A 17,127-nucleotide genomic window follows, 5' to 3' on the forward strand; every position below is an offset into this window, starting at 1 on the left:
CATGATCAAAATCACAAATGCAATTGTTGTGTTTGGACTCATAGCGACCCCGTATAGGGTTTCCAGGAGTCCTGGTGTGGCGCTGGGGGTTAATGCGCTAGCCTGCAAAGTCCACTTTGAACCAGTAGGCCTGCAATTCTAGTTCACCAGCTGCTTCTTGGAAACCCTATACAGGGTCACTGTGGGTTGGAACCCGACTCGACAGTACTTAACAACAACAACATATGGTTTCCAAGGCTAGTGGATTCTAACTGCTGACCTTGTGATTTGCAGTTCAACACAGAATCCCACTACACCACTAGTTCTCCTAAAACTACAATGAAGAGACCATATTTTCTGTATAAGACGGCTAAGATTAAAACTTTGGAAATAACTAAGTGTTGACTGTTAATGTTGTTGTTAAGTGCCGTTGAGTCGGTTCTGACCCATAGCGATCCTTTACAGGATTTCCGAGGAGCAGCTGGTGAAACTGAACTGCTGACCTTTCAGTTCAAACCGACTATGCAGTCTAGCGCATTAACCCACAGCGCCACGCTGGGACTCTGAAGTGTAGACTAGAGAGCAGAAAAACAGTCATTCATTCACTTGGGAAGGAGATTCGTCAGTTTACATATATTCAGACTATATAAATTCTTTAATCCATTAGTTGTACAACCATGGATACACATAGCTATACTTTCACAAGAGCTAAAAGGCACTGCACCTTGCTTTAAATGGCAATATAATAATAATAATAATAATAAAACAACCAAACTCCCATCAACAGGGAGCTAATTAAATGCATTCCTTAAAAGCCACTGCCATCAAGTCAATTCTGACTCACAGTGAGCCCAGTACAGGGTTTCTGAAGCTGTCAAATCTTTTGGGAGCAGAAAGCCTCATCTTTCTCCTGAAGAACTGCTGATTAGCAGTCTAGCACTTCGTGGCGCTGTGGGTTAATGCGCCAGACTGCAAAGCCGTTTGAACTGCAAGGTTGGCAGTTCAAGCTCACCAGCTGCTCCTCGGAAACCCTATACAGGGTCACTATGGGTCAGAAATGACTCAACGGCACTTAACAACAACTTCTCCTTCCGTGCCAACAGGGCTCCACTAAAAAGGGTTAGACAAAGACATAATGGTGCCTAAAAAAAGCAAACTGCAAATTGTATCTATACTAGACTCCATTGATGAGTATATGTGCTTTAATTACAGACTTTCATATTCATAACAAAACCGAAAGGATAACCATGATAAACATGATATCTGGTTTATCAGCGGAAAGTGAGATTACAGAATATGGGCAGAATTTTCTAGTTTTCTTTCACTTTGAACTTAGAAGCTTTTAAAAAAAATTTCTCGTTTCTTACAAAGTTGAAAGGACTGCTAACTTTTGCATGAGCAAAGCTAAGGGCCTTTTTCTTTTTTCTTGCTGATCATGTAAAATTTCTCCTCCCCTTATTGGCACTTCTTCTACACACACAGAATGGAATATACACCACACAACTCCCCCACTACAGACGTCACTCCCCACTATAATGACCACATATACGCTAATTGGTGACAGCAGAAAACACTGCAGGCCACCACCAACTATTTCCCTCAGAAGTTCAAGGCCACTCTGATATATGCTTCTCAGAGACTCTTTCTGTCCATAATACGTGTTGTTGTTAAGTGCCATTGAGTAGTTCTGACTCGTAGTGGACATGTATAGGGTTTCCGAGGAGTGGCTGGTAGGTTTGAAGTGTAGACCTTGAGGTGAGGAGTTCAGTGTGTGCAGAACTTACAAAGTTTTTGACTCATTAATATCTGAGTTTGAGAATGTGTCTGTGTTCATTGATTTTTGCCTAGAAGCACAGATTTCCCCTTCTAATCCATAAATATAAACCTTTCTTCAGCTTGGGAAACTTCCCATATGTTAGAGTCCTGGTGTGGTGCTGTAGAGTTAAGCACTGAACTGCTATACACAATCCACCAGCCACTCTCCAGAAACCTCATACAGGGTCACTATGAATCAGAACCAACTCGATGGCACACAACAACCCATATATGTGATCTGTCTGTGACATCTTTGCCTGTTTCCTTTGTCTTCTTTCACTTTAGTTTTGTCTTTTCTTTGCTTTCTGCATGCTGCAAGAACTGCTCAAGTTGCTGCTAAAATCCCTTAACTGACCTGTCATCACACCAGTACTAATGCCCATGGGATGGAGCCCTGGGGGGTGGGGGGCAGTGGGCTACGGGAGAAAGCTGTGGCCATCAGCTTCCATAAAGATGACAGCCTCGGAAACCCTATGGGGCAGTTCTCCTCTGTCCTTGGGTCACTATGACATGGACTTGACTTGACAGCAGTGGGTGTTGTTTGTTTGGTTTTAACGTAGACATAAAATGTGGTTTTCCATTTTGTTCTATTTGCAATTCTTGGTCTCATTCTTCCGGTAGTTCACCTTTTCCACTTGACCTAGCAGTTCAGCCTCCCCTTTCTGCCGTTTTGGTGAGGTCAAATGTTTATCTGCAAAATGTTTGTCTCCCTATGCAGAGAAGGCAAGCATGTTGCAGATGACCCTACAGTTAGTAGACAATCTTCACTATGTGCTCTACCACCCAGCTATCCCCCAGGCTCCTAATGGGTTCCAATTCCCCTCCACAGTCTCCCAACACAAACACAAACACACACACCCACACACCTCCCTAAGGATTTGTCTATCTCCCTCATGTGTTCATTTATGCACGCATTCATATCACTTGGATTCACAGTGACTTTATACCTATAATCCAATACTGGTTTTTGTTGCTCGAATTGTTTCTGCTTTGGCTATTAGGGGCTCTCTCAGTGGATGTTTGGGTATGTGTGTGTTTACAACACTTCCTTACATTCAGGCTCTACAAGAGGTTCTAGGCTCATCTTCTGTCTGCCCTAGAATCAGCCATTTCTCCAAGGAGCCCTGGTTCTTTCTAATGGAACCAAGAGTATGTGCTCACTGTTCCTAGGATGCCAATTCCTCAATTCCTCTCAGCTGACAGTTCAAGGAAATCTATGTGCGTATGTACACAGGCCATACATATGTCTATACACAGCTGCTCGTATCTCCATTAAGCTAAACATGAGTTCATACTGATGTCTCCAACTCAAATCCATCACCACATAGATCATTCTAGCCTCCTCTCCTTGCTTACTGAACAATAGTGAGAAACATGGCCCCACCACCTGTCTTCTGTATACTGAATTGTTCCATGCCATACACATATATAGATAGTGGTTTCAGACCTGTGAGCCAGCAACCCCAGGGAAACTACTTGATTAACTAGAGCACAGTGCTTATATGAGTTCCTAACAGCTCTCACTCATTTTCAAGGTTAGTTAGCAGAGTAGAGTGCCTTTCCCGCAGCCCCCTTCAATGAGGTGATGGCCCACATCTGTAATAGGGTTAGATTGTTGTGTCACTGTCTGCATTCTGCCCTGGTCACCTGACCTCCTAAACCTGCATACATACCCTATACAGGGTCACTATTAGTCCAAACTGACTCGACAGCACACCACAACAAGGCTCACTTTTTGCGCTGTTAAGTTCTCTGGGTGTTAACAAATGTATAGTGGCATGGATCTCACCATCATAGTCTCCTACAGAATTTACACAGCTCCCCTGGGCTTCACCTATTAATCTCCCACACCTAAGTCTCCGGCAATCACTGACGGGTTTACTCTCTACGGTTCTGCCTTTTCCAGAATGTCCTCTTAGTGGAATCCTGCAGTATACGGCCTATTCAGATTGGCTTCTTTTCCACGCTATGCATTTAAGATCCATTTATATTTAGAAATGCCTGGAAAGCACATTCCTTTTCATGGCCAGACAGTACTGCACTACGACGACGGAGCCGAGCCGATCCAGCCACCTAAGGAGGGCCATCTTGCTTGTTTACAATTCCAGCTCACCGTAGTGATGGACTCCTGAAAGCTTATCATCAAGGCCCAAATGAAGGAACTTACACTAATAAACACTTTTGAATAAAAACAGCAATAATAGCACTTGTAACTGACCAGACCAGGCAATCCATTCTTTCATTAATATTAATACAATGAACAGTGGGTATTTCCACAGAGTTCCTTTCCGTCTGTTTATATTATCTGCTGTTGTTAAAGTGCCATCAAGTTGGTTCTGATTCAGAGCAATGCTGGAATAGGGTTTCCAGGCAGTGACTGGTGGGTTTGACCTTGTGGTAAGCAGTCCAGTGCTTATCCTACACAGGACCCCATTTTAGTGTCTAAGGGTTATTTAAAAGATGGACATTTGGGGAAAATGATCTCCATTTGTCAAGACAACAGAAGAATGGATTGCTTTGTTTAGTTAAAAGGTAAGTTATTAATGGAAGGAAAATCAAATGATTTATTTCCTATTAAATTTCCAACCTTCCTCCTAAAAGTCATTGGTTTCATGCTTTCATCGGAACAAGTACATGACCAGGACAAAAATCTTGCTATTCTCTATAAGGGGGAAGGCACCTACCTTTTTGGTTTTCTTGTTCAAATCCGGAAATCTGTTAAAAGAAAACATTTCATCTTTATTCAACTATTCTGTTACAATGAGCAAATCAAGCAGCTTACAAGAACTAACTGGTCCTACCAGTGATTTGTAGAGACTGGACGCAGGGTGAATTTTAATGAGTTGTAACATATCCTGCATAGAAAACACCTTAAGAAAAAAAAAAAAAGAATTAAGTAGACATATTTTCACACTGAGATTTAAATGACAAATCAGTACATTTTGAGATTAATAATCATGCTTCCAATTAAATAATGCAACATCAAAGGTCGTTTTAGTTGTTGTTACGTGTTGTCATAGCAACCCCATATAGGTTTCTGAGGAGCAGCTGGTGAGTCTGAACTGATCCTACAGCGGCACACCAGGGGTCCCTCTTTCTAGTAGTGCTAGACAAACTACAGTAAACACACTGAGGTCAAAAACATAAAATCTGTTTCTGGATCACAGAATTAACCCATTGCTGTCACGTCGATCCTGACTCAGAGCGACCCTATAGAACACAGCACTGCTTCAGAGGGTTTTCAAGGCTGGCAATCGTTATAGGGGCAGACTGCCACATCGCTTTCCCATGGAGCACCTGGTGGGTTCGAACTGTCAACCTATGGGTTAGCAGTGAAGTGCTTTAACCACCAAGCCACCAGGGATCTTCAATCACATCATTTATCTCCAAATATTTCACAAAGCTTACATGCCCCACAGAAATGACGAAAGTAGTTAATGTCTCATAGATGACAACAAGGACTATCTTATGAACCAGTGAGTACATGAGTGAGTTCCAAGGTCTTTCAACTTACTGTTTTGAAATGCAAATAAACTGAATGTTTACTGTCTTTACAAGTATCAATGACTAAAATATCTTTAAACAAACATTTTGAATAGCTATACTTAATACAACAATTCTTAATACAAGGAACCTTGGCGGCAGAGTGGGTTAAGCATTGGGCTGTGAACCACAAGATCGTCAGTTCAAATCCACCAGCCTCTCCATACGAGAAAGATGAAAGCTGTCTGCTCCCACAAAGATTCACGGTCTTGGAAACCCTAACGAACAGGGTTTTAAATGCTTAATACTTGTTTCTTTTACAGTGCGTATCATTGACCATGTCTACCCTGAGAACACTAATTTAATTTGTTCTCAACTTGTTTCCTTTAAAGAAATACTTTAATGGCATTTTATATTAGTGTTGTTGTTAAATGCTGTTGAGGCGGTTTCAACTCATAGCAACCCTGTATAAGGTGTCTTAAGAATTGCTGGTGGGCTTGAACCACCGTTCTTGTGGTGAGGAGTCCAGTTCTTATCCTACAGCACCACACCAGTGTCACACACTTCCTTCAAGCCAGAATCGAACCAGCGACCTAAGGATAGCCACATGCATGCTGCCTACAAGTCCTCTGCTTTACCAGCTGAGTTACTGAAGGCTGCACAATTACTGCTATAATACTGATAAAATTGACTATTACTCATTTGTTGTTGTTAAGTGTCGTTGAGTCAATTCCAACCCATAGCAACCCTGTAGAGGGTTTCCAAGGAACAGCTGGTGAGCTTGAACCACCGACCTTGCAGTTCTAACGACTTTGCAGTCTGATGCATTAGCCCACAGTGCCACACCAGGACTCATACAACAAGTAAAATTGTAAAACGTAATTAGAAACTTAAGAGACTGATGGACCACAGAAGAATTTCTAAGGTTGACTACATTTTGATAATGAAGAAATATAGCATATTTACATTTTCAGTTTTCATTCATTACTAGTGTTTTTCTTTTTGAAAAGAGTAACGGAAATTTACTCTGCCTTCAAAATAATAAAATGTAACTACTATGTACATTTCGGAGTCCTAGTGTGGCGCTGTGGATTAATGTGCCAGACTGAAAATCAGTTTGAACTGCAAGGTTGGCGGTTCAAGCTCACCAGTCACTCCTCAGAAACCCTATAGAGGATCACTATGGGTCGGAACCGACTTAACAGCATTTCACAACAACAACAATGTACATTTTATGGTAAATCCGTTAATGAGCTCAGCTGCTAACCAAAAAAGTTGGAGGTTGGAATCGATGCAGAGGATCCCTGTAGGAAAAGCCTAGTAATCCACTTCTAAAAACCAGTCGTTGAAAATCATATGGGGTCACCAGGAATCAGAAGCAACTTGATGGCAACTGGTTTGTTTCTGGTTTATAATACTCATATGTTCAAAGAGAAAAAGCAGTAAAATCGAAAACATCTGTTTTAATACCTGTGAAATTGATAGAATTCTAAAAAATTATGTAGCTCTCATTTCTCTTATGTAAATACAAAGGGAAATGTCTGAAGAGACTGCAGCACACTGTAGAGATCTCGATTTACTGCCTGCTCGAGCACTTACATGTTGTATGGTCTTGGCCAAGTCACCTCACCTCCTGAGTGTGGCTCCTTATGTGTTACACACAATACACCTGTAGTATGCCAAGCACAGGTTGTTGTGGTTTAAGTGCTGTTGAGTAGGTTCCAACTCATTGTGACCCTGTATAGGCTTTCTGAGGAGCAGCTGGTGGATTTGAGCCATCAACCTTGCGGTTAGCAGTCTAGTGCTGATCCTACAGTGCCACAGATGTTCAATATAAATGATAGCTATGATTTGTATTTGATTATGCAGAGTGGAAGGTCAATTCTAGTCCAAAGCATTCACTGATTCTATGCATCCATACTTTACAGAACACTCATGGAGATAGCAGGGAACTAACAAAAATGAAGTGTATTAGTCATTTGTTAGAGCAGCTAACAAATACGAGCCTCTTGGCATGGCAATGTTGCATAAGCACTGGACTGCTAACTGGAAGGTCAGCAGTTCAACCCACCAGTTGCTCCTCAGAAGCCCTATAAAGTGTTGCTCTGAGTCAGAACCAAATTGATGGCACATAATAACAACAACAACAACGTATAGTAGAAGCATGTCTGACATGAAGTTAGAGAGAAATCAGAAATGGACTTAGCCAGTCCAGGAGCGCTTTACTAATACCAGAAAAAGAAACTGTTAGGAGGAAATTCAAATATAGAAATGGGATAACTTTACCTTTTCTTTAGCTAAACCGCTTTCTGGATAGAAAACAGAAAGTGAATACTCGTAGCCACATCTTTGTAAGTGATTCGCCACCAAAGAGTTGGAAGCGCCTATTAAGAGGGCGCTCCCTTCCACTGGAATTGACTGGGGCTTCAGCTCGCCACTCAAAACAGGCCGCATCAATTCATGAATAAGCTGGTTTCGAAGTTGTGTCTAGCTCCCCCCAAAAAGAAAGAAAGGAGGGAAAACGTTGTCAGCAGGATTGTTTCACTAGGTATACACATCAGTCACATTGAACAGAATCCTTCCTTTGATTTCCAGGCGGGATCTAGGTCCACGGCCAAGTCAGGACTCTGCCCTGCACACTGTCTCAACCTGTGAGACCAGCAACTCTTAGGGATTCTGCACAAAACTTTTCACCAGCATCCCAGGGAACCCTTGTGCGTTTGCCTACGAGCCCATATCAGTCATTTAGGATCAGGATAGCAAGGATAGGAAAGCAACCAGTCACCACATCACATTTCAGTGGGGGGCTGGAGGTTATCAAAAGAACACTGGGTCAAATCAGTTTATTGGGCATATGGGTTAAACTAAAGCTGGGTTCCCAAAAGGGAAGTAACACCTGCATGAGCAATTAGCAAACCCAAAGGCAGCTTAGTAAGGTGCACTTTCACATGTATGAGAAGGGGCTTCAAAAAGTCTGTAGCAAAATTCCATTCTCTTTTCATTCAATTTTTGCAGGAACTTTTTGAAGACCCCTCACACAAGGAACATGAAGGCAAAGTAGGTTAAGCACTCAGTGGGAGAAAGAATGGGGGGGGGGGAGTTGGTTATGTGCCCTGGAGTCGGTTCTGACTCATAGCGACCCTGTACAGGGTTTCCGAGGCTATACATTTTTATGGGAGCAGAAAGCCTCATCTTTCTCCGGCGGAACAGCTGGTAGTCTCAAACTGCTGACCCTGAGGTTAACAGCCTGATTCGTAACCACTATGCTACCAGAGCTCCTTGGCAGAAAGAACAAATAGTCCTATTCTGTCCTAGATTGGCAGCAACGGGTTATCACAAAACATTTGTTGTTGTTGTTAAGTGCCGTCGAGTCGGTTCCGACCCATAGCGACCCTGTACAGGGTTTCCGAGGGTGTAAATCCTTACGGGAGTAGAAAGCCTCATCTTTCTCCCGCGGAGCGGCTGGTAGTTTTGAACCGCTGACCTTAAGGTTCGCAGCCCAATTCGTAATGTAATTCACCAGGACAAGCTGCTTATCGGACTGTTTTGAATACTCAAAATCTGGATGGCTCTGAATGGTGACAATCTGGTGTAGGTTACAACAGTTAAGGCAACACATAGACCCTGAAGCTGATACCTTGAGCGTGTCCAGGATACCTCGATCCTTAAACGTCTGGTACAGCCTTTTGCGCAGCTCATCTTGACTCAACACGACAGATTTGGAAGGCATAGGGGCCTGGAAGAGAAAATGTGGCGCCGGTTACCTGGTGAGCCAGGAAATTCTGAACACTGGATGTAGCATCCAGGGGAACTAGAAGTGGCCCAACCAGGAAAGGAGTTTAACGAACGTAAACAAAAGGCTTCACTTCCGCCAGTGTGCCAGTGAGGGGCGCGGGATCTACCTGTGCCATCTGGTGTGTGCTTCTGCCCGCCGTGCCCACCCCCCGCAGCTCAATTCCTAGGCCCAGGCCCCGGTGGTCGCGGAGGGCATCTCGGCCCTCAAAGCCCTCCATTGTCCCGGAGGCCAGGAAAGAACGAGGGGATGGAATGCTCTGCCTCATGCTTCGAACTAAGGACTCGGTCAAGAATGCGCATTTCCTTTCTCCGCGGTGGTGGGCGGGGTGGTGACCCAACAGCGACCCTCAAAAGCAGCTGGAGGGCGGACGAGGAGTGGGAATACAGGAGCAGGGAGGGCAGTTCGGGGAGTTCTCACTGTTCACACGGTACCCAGCCCTTCCCAGCCAGAAACCCGCCACAGTGAGCGCCGGCGCTTAGGATGCTAAGGCGCATGCGCCCAGCTGTGCTTCTTCTGCCGGAACCCCGCCCTCATCTCGCGAGATCACAATAACCGAAAGTCGCGAGGATTGTTGCGAAACTCCGTGGCGAAATCTGGGCGCCTCTGCTGTCCGGCTACTGCAGGTAGGAATGAAATGACTCGGGGCGTGGAACAGGCGCTCGGGGCTTTGGGAGGCTATCCCGAACCCGCCTGATGAAAGTGGTGCACTTGTCCTTCCACCATGTCTCGGCTTGGGGCAGCCCCTGGGCAGCACGACCGAACCGACCTAATTCTGGCCCGCTGACCCTGGCATAGCTCGCGGAGCCGGTCTACACCGCGTTTCAACCGCAAGCTCGTACCGGCTCGTGCATCTCAGCCAAGGTATCTTAACCGCGCCACTATTGCCATCCAGGCCGGATGATTCGGTGTTCTTAGGGGCTGTCCTGTGCATTGTAGGATATTTAGCAGTATCCTTCACCTCTGCCCTCTAAATGACAGTTGCAGTTACACACACACACCCCTTGTGAAAACCACAAATGTTTCCAGACATTTTCAAGTATCTTCTGGAGGGCAGAATCACTCCCTTAGTTGAGAACCACTGAGCCTCACTTTATCCAGTACCCACCGTTGTTCGTGCTGTGAGAAAGATAAAGGTGAGCCTCGCTCCCAAAGTGCTTCAATATTAGAAAGAAAAGGAACCGATCTAACGGATGGTAACATCCCGTCACTGCCAGAGAACTGGATAAGAACTAAAATGTTTTGTAGCCTGAGTAAAGAATTCGGGAGGGAAAAAAAAAAAGGGGGTCAAAGATAAAACCGACCAGGGACATCTCTGCGGAGAAATTGTGACTTCGTCACAAACTTGATGGATAGGATTGGTGTGGTGGGCAGAAAGGAGAGCCTCCCAGAACCGGGGAAAGTGAGCACAGGAGTTAGAAATGCAGGACCCTCTCCGCAGTGGTGAGCTGTAGGTATAAATGATCTGTCATAGGTGGACAAAATCTGCTTTGTCCATAACGTCTGCTTTGTGCACAGCCTGAGAGAAGAGGACAATGAGTTTTGATGCCTGGCCCTGAAAAGGGTAAAGTCTTAAAGAGGCATCTAGAGTGACAGGGCTTCATATGTGGAGAGCACTGTAGGGTGGTGGTGGGGGTGGTGGTGGTGGTGGCGGCGGCGGCGGCGGCGGCTGTGTGCCAAGGAGTCGGTTCCGACTTATAGCAACCCTGTACAGGGTTTCTGAGGCTATACATCTTTACGGGAGCAAAACGCCTCATCTTTCTCCCGTGGAGCGGCTGGTAGTTTTGAACTGCTGACCATAAGGTTCTCAGCGCGATTCGTAAGCACTATGCTACCAGAGCTCACTGGTGGTGGTGTTAGGTGTCCTCAAGTCCGCTCTGATTCTTAGTGGTCCTATGCACAACAGAATGAAATGCTGCGGGGTCCTGCACCCCCTCCTCAACAATCATTCTGTATGAGCCCATTGTTACAACCACTGGGTCCGTCCATTCCGGTGAGGGTCTCCCTCCTTTTCGCTGATCCTGTACTTTATTAAGCATTATGTCCTTCTCCAGGGCCGGTTCCTCCTGATAACATGTCCAAAGTATGTGAGATGGTCTCACCATCCTGGCTTCTAAGGAACATTCTGGCCATACTTCTTCCAAGACAGATTTGTTTGTTCTTCTGGTCGTTCACGGTATATTCAGTATTTTTTGCCAACACCATAATTCAAAAATGCCTCAATCCTTCTTTGGTGTTCCTTATTTGTTGTCCAACTTTTGCATGTTGGTGTTGAGAAATAGGTATGGATGAGGAAGGAAATGATGAGACTTTGAAGGATGGGTAAGGATTTTATATACACAGAATTAGGACGAGCAGTGAGTCCCGAAGAGAGAAAAAGAGCAATAACAAGGACTCCAGTCAACTCGAGCAGAGCTTCGCTGATAAATGTTGAGAAAAGTCACCTGGAGCATTGGAGGACTCCTAGAGATGAGAAGCTTTAAGGCGTTGGAACAGAATAGTTAAACGATGAAAACTCTATTCTACGCAGATGCTAATATGTTGTAGATACTGTTTAAAGGCATCTGTTGTGCCTGTTGACCAGTCTTTGGTTCCAAGGTTAAATAGGTGAAATATTCTCCAGAGCTAGCATAACCTCACATGGGGTGAGGGAGTTGTTTTTAATATGAATGGACAGTTTTTACATTGTTGTTAAAGTGCCACGTAGTCTGTTTCCGCTCATAGTGACCCTATATAGGGTTTCTGAGACTTTAAATCTTTTGCTGGAGCAGAAAGCCTCATGGGTCTCTCTCGGAGCAGCTGGTGGGCTCAAACCGCTGACCTTGTGCTTCACAGTCCACTGCTTATCCTATGGAGCACCATAGTATTCAGACTGCTCTTCATCTTTGCAGTAGGCATGTCCTATGCTTAGGATTGCATCCCAGGTCCATAGAACACATGAAACCATTGCTGTCAGGAGCGTGTAAAGAGATGGCTAGAAAAACTCATGGCTTCGGAAGAGAGTCCTTGAGTTGCATCTTATGCTTACCTGCAGCTTACAATACTTAGGAGTTGGAAGGAACCCCTCAGTTCTTTGAGTTGCTCTACTCTATTACTCTGTCTTGCAGCCTCTCCTTAAATACTTCAAGTGGTGACAAGTTGGCTGGACTTAACCTCTGACAAGGCAGCTTGATAGTTCTTTAATTATTAGACAGATTTCGGTGACAATGAGCCAAGTGTATTTCCTTGCAACTTCATAGGCATTCATGAATCAGAATGTTGTTATGTGCCGTGGAGTCAGTTCTGACTCATAGCGACCATGTACAGGGTTTCCAAGGCTGTAAATCTTTATGGGAGCAGAAAGCCTCATCTTTTTCCCACGGAACAGCTGGTAGTTTTGAACTGCTGACCCTGAGGTTAGCAACCCGATTCATAACCACTACGCTACCAGAGAGTCAGCATAAGCCTTTCTAATCCAGAGATCCGAGTCCTGGTGTGGTACTGTGGGTTAACGCGCTGGACTGCAAGGTCAGCTTGACCCGCAAGGTTGGCGGTTCAGGCTCACCAGCCGCTCCTTGGAAACCCTATACAGGGTTGCTGTGAGTTGGAACTGACTCTACGGCACTTAACACCAAAAATCCAGAGATAGCAAATACTACCCCTTCCCAAATGCCAAGCAGACATACATAGTTGATCATATTCCTGCTGACTGCACTCAGTCTGAGAATCATCCTCAGCACTGGCCTCTTGGCGGTCACTACCAATCGATTAGAATTCGCTCAAGAGAGGAAATCCATTTGCCCTCCTAGTCAGACCCCTTTTCCATTAGACAGTGTGTCATATTTAAAGATAGATTGTGCTGTGTCCTGTTCCCCACCACCCCGGCAAGGCCTTTTCTTTTCCTGTTAAACATCCCCAGTTCCTTTAGTTGCTTATCTTGTTTCCAGAGCATTCCCTAGCCTAGACCCCAGCCTTCTCCACAACACACACAGTTCAGAGTTATTGATCCCATAAGAATGTGATGTCCAGAACTAGGTATTGTCCCCAGAGATATTAGTGAAGAGGACATTGGCCCTTTCTGCCTTCATGCAGCCTAGAATTGGCTTAATTCTTTCAACCACCGTCTCAGAATACTGTCTCGTAGTGAGCTAGCAAATATTAAAGCTTTGGATTCTCATAAGTGAACTACGCTCAAACTAGCTTTTCCTCATCCATTTGTGTGGTTGTACTGAGCTTTCATTTTCATCCTCCTAATTTCTATCTGGTTAATTGCACCTAATTCTCCTGACTGTGGACATCTTTCTGAATCTTGATTTCTGTCTTCTAATACCCTTGCCCTTCTTACAATGTTGTTATCTCGGAATTTGATAAGTTGCCATCTTCCAAGTTGCTGATTGAACATGTTGAACAGGAGAAGCCCCGTGCTGTAAATTGACACACAACACTCAGTTAACGGTCTTTGGGCATCAGCACTCAAGTTGGCTCTGAGCCAGTCCTCATTCAGCCTTGTGTTCTCTCTAACCCTGGCACTGTCGTAGCTCCAGGGCTACCCAGCGTGAACAAGATGGGGCCATTCTAGAAGGATTATAAGCATATTATCATCCATCCAGGCGACGGATACTAGTTCTTAGGTAGATCGCAGAATACTGTGAAGGGGCTTCTGTCTGCTTGCATCTCTCCTTCAAAAAACAAAATGTCAGCTTGGCATGACTTGTTCTCAGTGAAACCATTATTAGTACACAGATGAATCATTAATAATCCACTCAATTTTTGTCCAACAGAATCGTATTAAATGAGCTAATTTACCCCTAAAAACCCTGGAGTCTAACCCCACATGTTGTTGTTAAGAACTGTGGAGTTGGTTCCGACTCATAGCGACCCTACACAGGGTTTCCGAGGCTGTAAATCTTTATGGGAGCAGAACGCCTCATCTTTCTCTCGCGGAACCGCTGGCAGTTTCGAATCGCCAACCTTCAGGTTAGCAGCGCGATTCGTAACCACTACGCTACCACATATAGACATTTAATATATCTGTCTGTTGGCTCTTTAATCACTCCAACTATGATCAATTACAGACTCCCAGATCAGCGTTTTTCCTGTTGATGAAAATAGGAGTCACATCTACCTAGCTCTTCAGCGTGGTTTCTAAATGTCACTGCTAGCAGTTACCCAGTCCTGTGTGTCATTCTCAGCTGTATGCTTGGTTGGGACCTGAAGGCCTGGAGCAATTGAATTGCTAGATACTTTCTTAATGTAGCTGTCTGGAGATTTGTCACCTGACTAGCCTTGCTGTCTGAAACCCTTCCCTGTAAGTGAGAAAATGAAGGAAGCAGGTCTGCATTCTCTTAATCTGCTTGTGTACTGCATGCCTGAAGCAGTTACCCTTTGGTCCCAGCTTTTGCACTGGTTAAGGTAGGTATAAGGGGTCCTGGTGTGGCACTGTGGGTTAATGCGCCAGACTGCAAAGCTGGTTGAACTGCAAGATTGGCGGTTCAAGCTCACCAGTTACTCCTCAGAAACCCTATACAGGGTCACTATGGGTCGGAATCGACTCGACAGCACTTCACAACAACAACAAGGGCTGCTAACCGCAAGGTCAGCAGGGCTCTGCAGGACGAAGATTGAGGCTGCTATAAAGGTTTATGTCTGAGAAAGCCTCTTTAGGGTAGCTGTGGGTCAGAATCACCTTGATGGCAGTGGGTTTTCTATTTTGTTGTCTGTTTTTTACTGATTATAGCTTAAAAGGCCTTTGGTTTTTCTTCATATGTTTCCCCCATGCCTGCTCATGTTGGGTCTTTTCCTTTTGGTGTCAAACATTGCTGGGCCGCCTGACCATACCCTTCAAGTTAGCAACCTTGGCAGCCCGTAGAGACCTTCAGGGCCCGCCGTGCCTTTCATTCCTGCATGCCAGCCTCCTTTTGGTCTCAAAGATTGCTGGGCCGGAGGGCCAAGTGGCCCCATCAGTCAGTCATGGAGCGGCCACCTGGAGCCGCCGCACTTATGGCGCGGGGGCCTGGCTGAGCTGGTGGTCAGAGTGAGGACCTGTCGCATATACAAGGGAGGTGGAAGCAAGCCCCATCCCAGAGGCAGCGGCGGCAGGAGGAAACCAAAGCCACCTGGGATTTTTCAGTCATGAAACGTGTCCATACAGAACAGATTCAAATGGCAGTATCCTCCTACCTCAAACGCCGACAATTTGTGGATTCAGAAGGCCCCCTAAAACAAGGACTGCAACTGTCACAGACTGCTGAAGAGATGGCAGCCAGTATCATAGTCCAGTCAGAAGCCGGTTGTGCCAACATAGTGTCTGCAGCCTCTTGCCAGGTGGAGCCCCAGCAATATGAAGTACAGTTTGGACAGTTACAGAGTTTCCTCACAGATTCTGGTTCCCAGCACAGTCACGAAGTGATGCCTGTCCTCTTCCCTCTCTTTGTCTACCTCCATCTCAGCCTGGTCCAGAACAATCCAAAGAGCACAGTGGAGAGTTTTTACAGCCACTTCCATGGAATGTTTTTACAGAAGGATGTCATTGAGCAGCTACAGACCATCCAGGACATCCTGTCTAACTTCACACTTCGAGCACTCCTGGCTAACAAATATGTCGTCCGTCTCCAAGAAGACAGCTACAACTACTTCATCTGCTACCTCCTAAGTGACAACAATACTGCCCTGTGCAAAATCTTCTCCTTACATATTCACCTGGACGTGCAGCCTGCCAAGAGAACAGACTCTCAGCTCTATGCCAGCGGCAGCTCCTCACATAGTGAAAGCAGTAGCTTAGAGCCCACTGACATGCCCACCCCGATTCTGCAAAATGAGGCTGCCCTGGAGGTCTTGCAAGAGAGCATTAAACGAGTCAAGGACGGACCTCCTTCACTTACTACCATCGGTTTTTATGCCTTCTACAACACAGAGCAGCTGCTGAACACTACAGAGATAGCCCTGGATAGTAACCTGCTTGCTGCTGGGTTTAACAACTCTTGTATAAAACTTTGGAGCTTACGATCTGAGCAGTTAAAGGCCACACCCCACCAAGTAGACGTGTCCCACATCCGCTTGGCTTGTGACATTCTTGAGGATGAGGATGATAGTGCGGGCACAAAGATGAAGATATTGCGAGGACATTGTGGGCCCAGGTAAAGAACAAGGTTCCTGTCAGACAGCTCAGGGTTGCTCTCTTGTTCTGAAGACAAGTCCATTAGACACTGGGACCTCGGAAATTTCACCAGCACTGTGCTGTACCAAGGACATGCCTACCCTGTGTGGGATCTGGACATTAGCCCCTATAGTTGATACTTTGCCAGTATCTCCTATGACCTCACTGCATTTAACTGGACTTGCCCTCTGAGAATCTATGCAGGGCACCTGGCAGATGTAGACTCTGTTCGATTCCATCTGCATTCTAACTATTTAGCCACCGGTTCAACTGACAAGACCATTCGGCTGTGGAGTACTCAGCAGGGGAACTCCGTGAGGCTCTTCACCAGCCACCGAGGGCCTGTGTTTTCCCTGGCGTTTTCTCCCAATGGTAAGTACTTGGCCTCGGCTGGCAAGGACCAGAGGTTGAAGTTGAGAGGCCACACGGACAACATCACTAGCCTTACGTTCAACCCCGACAGCAGCCTTACGTTCAGCCCCGATAGCAGCCTCCATGGACAACTCTGTGCGCATTTGGGACATCAGGAACACTTACTGCAGTGCTCCAGCCGACGGCTCCTCCAGTGAGCTGGTGGGTATTTACACCGGGCACATGAGCAACGTGCTGAGTGTCCGGTTCATGGCCTGTAACCTTCTGTTAGTGACGGGGATGACATAAGAGAATCAGGAACATTGATTTTTATTTTTATGTTATGGTTCAGGGCAGTGTTGGAAGGCCTCAGGATTTGCAAGTCTTGCTACAAACAGATTAAATTGCTGACCGTGAACACCTTTCCCTTTCCTCCTATTGGCGGACACCTTCCTTCCCTTCCCCACAGATGTCAGAGGACTGAAGTGGGGGAGAAAGGTGGTGAAGAGTATACCTGAGGGCAAGAATTCAGATGCTCTGGAGGTCAGATGGCAAGTGCTTAGCAGAGCCC

The 17,127-nt window shown here is 45.6% G+C and overlaps 1 protein-coding gene and 1 pseudogene across 1 annotated transcript in view; one reads left to right on the plus strand and one right to left on the minus strand.

The window, feature by feature from the left end:
• Nucleotides 1–9,010, minus strand: part of OFD1 (oral-facial-digital syndrome 1) — a 46,598-nt gene extending 37,588 nt beyond the window's left edge. Inside the window, exons 1-4 of the mRNA XM_006835695.1 lie at nucleotides 8,915–9,010; nucleotides 7,564–7,764; nucleotides 4,596–4,664; nucleotides 4,479–4,509 (exon numbers count right to left, since the gene is read on the minus strand). Of these exons, the coding sequence (XP_006835758.1) occupies nucleotides 4,479–4,509; nucleotides 4,596–4,664; nucleotides 7,564–7,764; nucleotides 8,915–9,007 (394 nt within the window). The 5' untranslated portion in view covers nucleotides 9,008–9,010. The remainder of the gene's footprint in view (nucleotides 1–4,478; nucleotides 4,510–4,595; nucleotides 4,665–7,563; nucleotides 7,765–8,914) is intronic.
• Nucleotides 9,011–15,181: 6,171 nt separating this feature from the next.
• LOC102842936 lies at nucleotides 15,182–16,883 on the plus strand (annotated as a pseudogene).
• Nucleotides 16,884–17,127: the final 244 nt, after the last annotated feature.

Source organism: Chrysochloris asiatica, unplaced genomic scaffold (genome assembly GCF_000296735.1).
Source record: "Chrysochloris asiatica unplaced genomic scaffold, ChrAsi1.0 scaffold00018, whole genome shotgun sequence".
NCBI lineage: Eukaryota > Metazoa > Chordata > Mammalia > Afrosoricida > Chrysochloridae > Chrysochloris > Chrysochloris asiatica.